At 35.7% G+C, this 12,020-nt stretch overlaps 1 protein-coding gene across 1 annotated transcript in view; it reads right to left on the reverse strand.

Annotated features, from left to right (window-relative positions):
* Positions 1-1,762: 1,762 nt before the first annotated feature.
* Positions 1,763-12,020, reverse strand: part of CPED1 (cadherin like and PC-esterase domain containing 1) — a 303,302-nt gene continuing 293,044 nt past the window's right edge. The window contains exon 22 of the mRNA XM_082661907.1: positions 1,763-3,781. Within this exon, the coding sequence (XP_082518033.1) occupies positions 3,542-3,781 (240 nt within the window). The 3' untranslated portion in view covers positions 1,763-3,541. The remainder of the gene's footprint in view (positions 3,782-12,020) is intronic.

Raw genomic sequence — 12,020 nt, forward strand, 5'->3', positions numbered from 1 at the left:
CTCTAGGTCCATCCACCTCACTACAAATAAGTCAATTTCATTTCTTTTTATGGCTGAGTAATATTCCATTGTATATATGTGCCACATCTTCTTTATCCATTCATCTGTGGATGGACACTTAAACTGCTTCCATGTCCTGGCTATTGTAAATAGTGCTGCAGTGAAGATTGTGGTACATGACTCTTTTTGAATTATGATTTTCTCAGGGTATACGCCCAGTAGTGGGATTGCTGGATCATATGGTAATTCTATGGAGAATAATTCTATGGAGAAGCTCCATACTGTTCTCCATAGTGGCTGTATCAGTTTACATTCCCACCAACAGTGCAAGAGGGTTCCCTTTTCTCCGAGGGAGGAACACTCCCAAACTCATTCTACGAGGCCACCATCACCCTGATACCAAAACCAGACAAAGATGTCACAAAGAAAACTACAGGCCAATATCACTGATGAACATAGATGCAAAAATCCTCAACAAAATACTAGCAAACAGAATCCAACAGCACATTAAAAGGATTATACACCATTATCAAGTGGGGTTTATCCCAGGAATGCAAGGATTCTTCAATATATCCAAAATCAATCAACGTGATACACCATATTAACAAATTGAAGGATAAAAACCATATGATAATCTCAATAGTTGCAGAAAAAGCTTTCGACAGAATTCAACACCCATTTATGATAAAAACTCTCCAGAAAGTAGGCATAGAGGGAACCTACCTCAACGTAATAAAGGCCATATATGATAAACCCACAGTCAACATCATTCTCAATGGTGAAAAACTGAAAGCATTTCCTCTAAGATCAGGAACAAGACAAGGTTGCCCAGTCTCACCACTATTATTCACCATAGTTTTAGAAGTTTTAGCCACAGCAATCAGAGAAGAAAAAGAGATAAAAGGAATCCAAATCAGAAGTGAAGAAGTAAAGCTGTCACTGTTTGCAGATGACATGATACTATACATAGAGAATTCTAAAGAATCAGTGATTTTTTTTCCCAATGCCTTCTGGGAATCGTTCTGTAGCAAAGACTGCAGAACAGAGGGAACTACATAAAGAAGATTAAATGATCCAAGTATAAAGCCGATGGTGAACCTTCTTTTTCATATGTCCCTATGGGATCCTCTTTGCCTACTTGGATGGCTGGCAAATAGTGTACTGTGCCTTTAAATGCATGCGTGTGTGTGTGCGCGCGCACACACACACACACACAATGTCAACAGGGATGCTTGGAAATGCTTATGCAGTTATTCTTGACTTTTAATATTATAAATGTTTTCTTTAGTTTAGTTTAGATTGGATACTAATCAATTTTTACCAAAAATAATTCACTTCCTTTAACCTTTACATCGAAAGATATGTGAAAATGCGTACTCTATTTTTTCTCATTCAAATTATGAACTTGTTAAGCGCACACACACACACACGTGCACAAACACACACACACTTATTTCCCCAAGGTAAATAAAATGTAGTTTATTCAATTAAGGAGTAACTAAAATGATTAGTAGCATTTCAGTGCCTTATAAACAAAACTCATCACTGCACTGTGTTCAAAAGCTTTGGTCATTGTACAGCAGGGAGTTCATTTGATCAAAATTTAGAGAACATCAGGGTTGGAAGGAAGTATATCTCATCTTATTGAACCACACTTTAGTAGCTGAATCCATGGGATGCTATCTCTGCCAAGGGATCACTGACTATATGGTGTATACCTCCAGTAAAAAGGAAAAAAAATATACTCTCTAAACACAGACTATTACTAGTAAGACATTTATTAATTGTATTATTAAATTGTTTCTAAAATCCATTATTATTGCCATGGTGAAGAGGTAAATGCAAAGCTAACCTCAGTCAGAAGTGTATTACAGTTAGGTTGACAGTAAATTACAAGAAAAATCCACTGACTATAAATCTGTTACAGAATATGTAATACTGTACATTAAAACAGGATGAAGAAGCTACATGAATTGGCAACATTTTATATCATTAAAAAACCATTGAAAACCTAAAAATGATGCTTGCATATAGCTGCAGATACTAGAAAATCTTTCATTTTAAAAGTTAATTCTGTACCATTCTTTCAAAAAATTTATCATCGTCATATGCAGGTATGTATTGTTTATATCAAGTGATTTTCGTGCCTAGATATAATTTAAGACTGTTAAATATAAATTCATATTTACTTTCATATAAAAATATATATAAAAATAGAGTATTTAAAGGAGGTGGATATTCATACTAAGGAACTGATCAATCAAAATAGTTTTATGTTTTTGTATAGTAATGAAATTGAGGTATTCGTACATTTGGTAATTTCAGCTAAATACTGAATTAACCCTCTCAGCCTTTTTTCCCCAAAAGGAAAATAATCCTTTAAGAGCCATTGTAACTGTGAGATGTTATCTCACAACAAAGCGTTTGTACAATAAAAAAATTTACTATCTTAAACTTGAAGTATAGAAGAGAAAGTTCTCAGTACTAGGATTAGATATGTTTTACGTGTATGCCACAGTTTTATAAAAAAATAATTCTATGTCTTTTCTAAATCTGGATTAGATACAGTTGCTCAGGAAAATCAAAATACAGTTACTAGTAACAGAGTAGTATCTGTGGACATATACAAACGCTTTCTGGAAATAAATGCCTATGCACTTGAGAATGCTTAATCCTTTGCAAAATATTTACATAAAATATAATTGCAATCTTAAATTATATAGAGTTCTAACAGCAAACAAAAGCTTTCTTAAGTAATATCATCAATGAAACACAATAAAGTAACCCAAGAAGAACTATATTTTCTCACTTTAAAATTACATATTTAATCAACTTAGACTGCAGTTACCCATCCAAGTTCACAGACAGGCTAGGAGGGAATGTTTATGAAAACTACAAAGAATGCAAAGAAATATATTGGTGTTTTAACTGTAAAATATTACACTTCCTATCGCTTTCAGAGAATCTCTTAGAATTCCCTGGAGGAGCATTACTATTCTTTTCCTTTCAGTTATAGGATGTTAAAAATCTAGGAAGAAGCGGTTTTCATAAGCATTGGATTCACAAAGCCTAAAGCCTCATCAAAGCCATGTTTTCTCCTGGTAAAGGGCACAAGCATAATCCCCACTTGCAGGTGTAATGTAATTCCTTTTTCCCCTTGCCAATACTAAGGTAACGATAAAGATGATAAGGCGATACTCAAGAGCATTATCTCTTCCCCCATGTTTCAAATGTCTATATTTCTCTTTATTATCACAATGCAATACCCAGGCCACAGTGGATCTAGTTTATGATTATACTTCAGGTCACCATTTTCTAGTTCTGTCTTTCATCTTGAAACCAGCTGATTTCCATGTGCACATCCTAACTTTATAAAGCTGTAGAAAAAGGAAGTGTATGACTTTTTTAGCTACGTGTGCATTGGTGTGTTTGTGTGTGCCGGTGTGCCTCAGCATGGGTGGTGGAACCAAAATACACATCAGGCACAGGATCTGGCTACCAAACCATCGTCCGGGTGAGTGACTTGAATCCTCTTCCAAGTTCAGTCCTTCTGCAGAGTCTGCACAATTCTTTCACTGGCACACATCCTGCTGAGAAGGATTTCAGAGCAAACCTGATTAACTGGACCTCTGACATGATACGGTGATTGAACATTTGTTACAGAGTCTTGTTGTCGTTGTTGTACTTTGCTTTGATTGCTGAAATATTTTCCCACAATATGATTTCTTGATCGATTCATTTTAAGAAAGTGATATTCTTTGGATAATTTTGATTTCACTACCTGCAAATAAAGAGCAAAAAACAAAAAATAGTGAGGTAAAAGCAAGGACATTTGAGACCTGCAAAGAGCAGGATAATTAACTCACAAACTTGAAAAAAACATCTCTAGCACATAGATGTTACAGATGTTGCCCAAAGGACATGAATATGATTGACATGACCAAGAACCAATGTAACTTATCTTTCAAAAAGGACCAAGGTTGAAATTAGAATTTCTGCCCCTTTTCTTACCTCAGGGCAGCTGTCTTTAATGCAACTAAGGAGTAGTCTCAGATAGTGTCTCTGCCTCACTGCTGTGTGTGTGTGTGTGTTTAGGCCAGATGCTAACATACAGAGGACACTAACATGCCTTCGCTGAGTCACTGATTCAAACATGATACTCTAAGCCTGTCATGGCATCCTTTTATAGAATGATAGCTACAACTATTTGCAGAGAAAAGAGAAAATAGTTTTGCATTGCACATCCATAAGCTGATGCTGTTACAGTTAGTAGTTTCATTTCTCTGGGCACTTAGTAAGTCATGGAATCTGAAGGCGCAGCCTATGCTCTATTAAGCTAATAACTTTATAAATGTTTGTACATATGTATATTTTTACCTTAAAATTGTTTTGAATAGGCAGTATAAGCATTTATAAAGCATAAAAGAGTATATAATAAAAAGTTTCCTTCCCATCTCTTCTCCTCACTTTCAATCACTCAACAGCCTCCCCAGAAGCAACATATATTATAGTTTCTTCGGGATTCTCTTCATGGACATTTTATGAATATTAACACACACACATGAAAACAAAGAGGCCATATTTATTGTCTATTTGTACAGTATGTAAAACTTTGCTCTGGTGAAATCCTATAATTGTCAGCTTTAATCACTGGGCTAATATATCTCAGGGAGTTAGCAACAAAAGTCAGAGAAAACGAGGTGGGGACCCAGAGAGACTGGGGGAGGGGAGGGCTGAGAAGTAGGGAAAAGAGAAAATACTGGCAAAAATTTTTTGGGTGTGTTTACAAATGAATAGCAAATCTTTAATTTCATCAAATTAATGCAACTGTAAGACATTTTCAGTCACTATGGACACATTATTTATTACTGATGACTAATGAAAGCAACACTAGCACATATGGATTTTTAAAATTCTTTTGAGGGCTATGTAATGATTTAGGTACATATTTTTTGATCCCATATAAAAGAATGCGATGAAAACAGTTCCAACAATATAGAATATTTGAAAAAAGTAGCATGCGATCTATTTCGAAGGTAGGTATTTTTAGTTATGTTGTAAGTTAGAGGGAACCATTTTAGAAGAGTTGTTTGAATAGAAATTCTATAACAGTCTACCCCGAAAGGTTAAGAGCAGTGATCTTTAGGTGGACGAATTATAGGCAATTTAAAATGTATTCTTCGTAAATTTTTGGTCTTGACTTTTTAATTTTACTGCAATGAATGTGCATTACTCTGTAATCGTAAAAACATTGAAGCTATTCCCATTTTGAAGACAAATATAACAGGAATGCCTTTTAAAGACAATATACCCTGCTAACCCCAAATAAATGAATTGTTTTTTTGTAACTATGGGAGGTTTGGCTTTTCATGATCAGGCCCTCAGATGAAGTAACTCTTAAGAAGTTCAGTGAAATCAGCAGATTGTGGTGAGGAATCCCTATGGATCGTAATTTACAGCTCAGTCTGCAGTTAACCACTGATTAATATTCCAGGTCCCGACGTTGTGAGTTTCTATTATGCACCGCTCCTTCTACGTCTGTTTGGTTGTACAATAACTTTAAATATGATAGGCTGGGGAGGTGCACCAATGTTTTCCTGAAGGTTTTGTCCATTTTGGAGGAGGTTTGTATTCACCTATAGCAAGATAAGTGAACATTCTTAAGGAAGTTTACTTAAGGAAACACTGAAGCATAAATATTACAGTCAACCCTGAAAAAATATTATTCCAATGTTCTGAAGCCAAAATAAGGTTAATTTTGTTTATATAATGTTATCTTAAGTTCTGGCTTTTTCAATTGCCTGATGATCTGCATGCTAATTACATGAAAAATATAAAAAGGTTCATCCCAATGCAAAAAGGTCATATTCCTTAAAAATTTTAATGTTTTGTGTGATTTCAGGGTTGCACTTAATATTGCATTACCAGTGTTGGATAATGCTAGTTTAAATGCTTACAGTAATCTTGAAAGTGACTCATAAAAGGGATATACAAAAAATACCTATTTCCAGTGTATTTGCTGAAGCATGTAGCTTCCACTTGGGAGTAGTGTCAGTATTTTGCTAGATCACAGTGGGAAGGTTGATGATATACTTCTATTTTTAAATCACTAAGATGATCTCTGAGAAAGGAAGATGGAATGATGGCGTCTCCACCAGCTTCTGAGGACCAGCCTAATGCCTCCTACAGGGAAAACTTCTATTATGCTATATGAGATTGACCCCTACACAGCCACGCCAGGGATTGGCCCAACAATACCTAAGTCAGTTGGTTTCCTTTGAAAACTATTTTTCAGGAAATAATCAAAGATAATGAGTTTCCCGATTCCTTTGTTAAGCCAGTATCACCCTGATGAATCCTAAAAGCTGACGAATCTACAGAGAAAGAATGATTTCAATTTTGATTTGTCAAAACACAGACATAAAAAATCCTCCCAAAATGTTATTGTAAATGGAATCTAGGAGCATTTAAAAAATCTAGCAGTATTATGGGCTGTATTAGTAGCACATACAATTTATTTCAGGAATGTTAAGCTTCAATATTATGAAATACTTTGTCATAGGAAATTACCAAAGAATTATTTGTAGCTATATGATTGTTTGCCCTGAAAACTCAAAGAAATCTACAGTAAAATAAGGAGATATTTTAAAGTTAATATTTAAAAATTATATAGCTTTCTGTATTCTATCAATAATTAATAAGAAATATATTAGAGAAAAGATTTCATTACAATATTAAAACAACTTCATCAAGTTCAATGATAATCTATAGGACACAGGTGAAGAATGTGTCAAAAATTTAATGAGTCATAAAAGAAAACATGAATAAATGGAAAGACATAACATGTCAAATCGTCCCAAGTTAATTAAAGAGCTATTCCAATTTTAATCACAGCAGGATTTGGGGGTATGTGACAAAGGAATTCTAAAACAGATCTTAAAGAATAAATGTAGGAAAATAGCCAAGACCATTTGGAAAGAAAAAAAAGCAGTGATGAGAGGATACTTTCAATACCAGATATTCATTCATCAACAGGACTTGGGTCTACCATCAACCTACCATGGACTCAATTTGTTGTCTGTATAAGCAAGTATAAGAATTCAATACTGAGATAGAAAAAAACAGAAATTTTCACACTGCAGGTTAAAATGTATTTTATAAACTGCCCGTTCCCTAAAAATTTTCATAGAGAAATAAGGTAGTTCTAAATAGCACCCAATGTCATATAAATCCAGTGACCATAAATGTTGACAGCCTAATAGTTGTTGGTTTTTTTTTTTTTGCGGTACGCGAGCCTCCCACTGCCGCGGCCTCTCCCGCTGCAGAGCACAGGCTCCGGATGCGCAGGCCCAGAGGCCACGGCTCACGCGCCCAGCCGCTCCGCGGCATGCGGGACCCTCCCGGACCGGGGCACGAACCCGGGCCCCCCGCATCGGCAGGCGGACTCCCAACCACTGCGCCACCAGGGAAGCCCAGCCCAATAGTTTTAATTACACGGGATTAAAATCAAGAGTGTGTGTTTAAAATAGAGCTAAGTGCCGAACTGCTAATAGGGTCTCCAATGAAGAAGGGAGTGAAAATTGAGGGGGTGTGTGTAGTGTAAAAACAAAAGTATTTTTGTTTTTATTGTATATACTTATTTAAAAATGTTTAGCATTAGCAAGAATTCATGTAATCCTTTTATAATAGAAAAGCAGAAGAGAAACAAAGTGATGCTGTATCTTACAAAATTAAAATTTATGATTTATTTTTGCCATATAATATCCATCTTTCAATCTTCAGACTTCTCTGTGTTAGGAAACACATGGAGTAATTCAGATATGGTCCCTACCCTCAAGGGGACTATATAAAGACACATGTCTAAGACACTTGAAGTAAGAACAAGAATGAAATGACTTCAAAGACATTGTCTGAGACTAGATCCCCAAGGTCAGGCACCATGTTGTTTCCGTGTAATGAATAGTTCCTTAGTAAGTATATTAAGGAGACAGTGCTAATTTATGGTGGCCATGATAACTTGCTCACACAGCTATTATTTCTTTGAACTTATTTGTAAAATTTGGTGTCTGATATTGCCGTCAAACTGCTCTGAGTTTCAAAATATTACTGTACTTTACCTACTCTTACTGACTCTAAAGTGGAGGAAGAGGAATTAGCTACATTTTTAAGTCTTGGAAATGTTATGCAAGTGAAGGATGTTTGATACCTGTACAGTAAAGAGCGAACTGTTTCTTTTCTTTGATCTCATGTGTAGAAATGTGCCCATGTGAGTCCTTCCAAAATCAGAGGACCATTTGGGGTTACTAAATTCCAACTACAGTGGCGACTGGAATGTGGCTTTGAAAGAGAGGTGTTAGCAATACAAATGTTAGGTTTATCTCTGGGGCATAATAGTAGTAAACAACAAAAATGAGCTATTAGAAAATGGTGAAAGATTTAGGTCTTGAACCAGAGACAAAGGACTCTAGATGTTTGTGGACGGTGGTCACCTCAATCAGAGACAAATACTAACGTCTTGACGCTTCCAAAAGCTTCTCTAAATCTGGGTGCATCCGACTCAACAACTGAGAAAGAGACGCATCTACCTAGAGGAAAAAGGAACTACTACATATGGTTAATAACACATACCCATGTGATTGGGGAAATGTTTACATTACTTGAAACCTGAGTGTTAGTTGGAGTTTTATTGTTCTTTTTTTGCAACTTTAAAATAATCCAAAGTAACTCCTTGTCTTTAGTTTTGTTGTCATTATTTTCTTTTTGTGACTTTGCTGTGTCAAATTATACTTAAAATTAGGAAGAGAGAGTGAAGGACAATTGGTCTCCATAAAGTGTGATAACCTGTTAGGTCAGCATTGTTCCCTAATCACAAGTATAAGTGTAATAATAAAAATTTTTTTTTTCTCACAGCAATGTTCAAATTTAGATTAAGTTACAAATAGGAATAGACTTTTAAGTAAGGATTATAGTGTTTCAAAACAGTAATAGATTTTTATTATAGTATCTATGGAAACTTGGAGAGTAATTTTGGAGCTGGAATCAAGGGCTGCAATGGGGATAAGATATTATAGGTTATGTAGATGATCACATTTTTCTGTGACTCAGTCCAACAAAAAATCTGTGCTTTGGTGTGTAGAAGTAACTTTTGCTTTCTCTTAGGCTTCTTATATGCTAAGAAGTCTCCCACTTTATGGTCGTATATCTTTCCACATCTCTATATAATTAAGGACTTGGGCACACAGACATTTTAGAAGGCATACAAATGCCCATAATTCAACTTGACTGGTTTGGGTCAATGGCTATTGTAAGACTTCCCAAACAAATGAAAAAGTGTTATAAATTACAGGACAAAAGTACATGGCAACTTTTACTATTAAATTCATGTAACTTCAACACTCAAAATTGATTTCACATAAATAGTCATCAGAATGAATGTGTTACCATGTCAATTAATTGCTGCATCTAAAATAACTATGAATTTCCTTTTTTAAAAATTTAATTTATTTTTATACAGCAGGTTCTTATTAGTTATCTATTTTATACTTATTAGTGTATACATGTCAGTCCCAATCTCCCAATTCATCCCACCACCACCCCCCCGCCCCCGCTGCTTTGCCCCCTTTGTGTCCATACGTTTGTTCTCTACATCTGTGTCTCTATTTCTGCCCTGCAAACCGGTTCATCTGTACCATTTTTCTAGATTCCACATACATGCGTGAATATACGATATTTGTTTTTCTCTTTCTGGCTTACTACACTCTGTATGACAGTCCCTAGATCCATCCACGTCTCTACAAATGACCCAATTTCGTTCCTTTTTATGGCTGAGTAATATTGCATTGTATATAGGTACCACATCTTCTTTATCCATTCATCTGTCAATGGGCATTTAGGTTGCTTCCATGTCCTGGCTATTGTAAATAGTGCTGCAATGAACATTGGGGTGCATGTGTCTTTTTGAACTATGGTTTTCTCTGGGTGTATTCCCAGTAGTGGGATTGCTGGATCATGTGGTAATTCTATTTTTAGTTTTTTAAGGAACCTCCATACTGTTCTCCATAGTGGCTGTATCATATTTTTTAAATTAAATTTTTTTTTATACAGCAGCTTCTTATTAGTTATCTATCTAGTTATACATATTAGTGTATATATGTCAATCCCAATCTCCCAATTCATCACACCACCACCTCCCCACCCTCAATCTACATTCCCACCAACAGTGCAAGAGGGTTCCATTTTCTACACATCCTCTCCAGCATTTGTTGTTTGTAGATTTTCTGATGATGCCCATTCTAACCGGTGTGAGGGAATACCTCACTGTAGTTTTGATTTGCATTTCTCTAATAATTAGTGGTGTTGAGAAGCTTTTCATGTACTTCTTGGCCATCTGTATGTCTTCTTTGGAGAAATGTCTATTTAGATCTTCTGGCCATTTTTTGACTGGGTTGTTTGTTTTTTTAATATTGAGCTGCATGAGCTGTTTATATATTTTGGAGATTAATCCTTTGTCCGTTGATTCGTTTGCAAATATTTTCTCCCATTCTGAGTGTTGTCTTTTCGTCTTGTTAATAGTTTCCTTTGCTGTGAAAAAGCTTTTAAGTTTCACTAGGTCCCATTTGTTTATTTTTGTTTTTATTTCTATTACTCTAGGAGGTGGGTCAAAAAAGATCTTGCTGTGATTTATGTCAAAGAGTGTTCTTCCTGTGTTTTCCTCAAAGAGTTTTATAGTGTCTGGTCTACTATGAATTTTCAAAAAGCCAATATAAAGAGGGAAAGCTTGGTGAATTGGAAAAGTGTCAGGCAGATTACAAGCAAATACCTTTTCTAAAACTGATCTTGACTTGAATAACACCCAAGGAACTTCTGATGTGGTTCCAGATCCACAGAACAAAACAGAAAACAATTTTCAGTGGTGCCAGTGTTCCAAAATCTCTAGACCAGATTAGGGGGGAATGCTCTCATTACAAATGTGTTTCACAATCATGGGTAGGGTCTGAGGAATGAGGGTAATGGATTTTTAAGGTTAGAAAACATGAGCTTGACCAGGCAAAACCTGCTAACACAATCTTTTAAGATGAATGTATACTATTGAAGTACTTTTTATTTGGTATTGTCATTCTGTATTCAATCCAAGATCCAGTCACAAAAGTTATGACCAGCTGCAAAATTAGTTTAAGAATTCACAGAAATAGAATAAAAATAAAGTGACAAACAATAGCTAGAAGCCAGTCCTTATAATTTCATTTCAGGAAATCACGCAATTTTTACAGATAATAAGGAATTCTTTCATCTACCCCCCCCACCCCCAATATTTAACTATGGCCACATGAAACAAGCTATGGTTTGAGTGAAGGGAGTCCAACTTCTGAATGGGTCAAAGATGCTGAGGATTAGAGGACAAGACTAAAGTTTTCTTTAGGAATGAGGATTTTTTTTTTCATTTTGTTTTTTGGTGTTTCCAGATATGCAATGTCTCTGTCTCCCATCCTACCTCCAAATCTTCAACACTTTTTACCTGACAACTGAGGCTTTTTCATTCCTGTCCCCAGTCAGAGCTCAGTTCCTGACTTTGGGAACAAATTCTGCTCTGAAGTGGGAATATTCATTAGCGGGAATTACAGATCAGTAGTTTACCTATTTCACGTTAAACTGTTGGTTCTATCTTACACTTCTACGCAGCTCCCCAGAGACTAACTCCCTGTCTTAAACTCAGTTTCCTAAGTGGGTGAGTATTCATGTAACTGGATTCTTGATACTATTTGAATAACCTTTGTTAGTCTAATCGATTTCAAGCTACGTTACTTCCCTGCTCTATTTAGATGGACATGTTTTGTCTTGGAATCTATTTTGATCTTAACTCACAGGTGTTTGTTTCCATCCATCTCTCCTGAACTTAGAATTTATATTTAAGAATATGGCACTATTGGGAGTTCCCTGGTGGCCTAGTGGTTAGGATTCTGAGTTTTCACTGCCATGGTACAGGTTCAATCCCTGGTAGGGGTACTGAGATCCTGCAGCTG

Source organism: Grampus griseus, assembly GCF_964374135.1.
Source record: "Grampus griseus genome assembly, chromosome: 9".
Classification (NCBI taxonomy): Eukaryota; Metazoa; Chordata; class Mammalia; order Artiodactyla; family Delphinidae; genus Grampus; species Grampus griseus.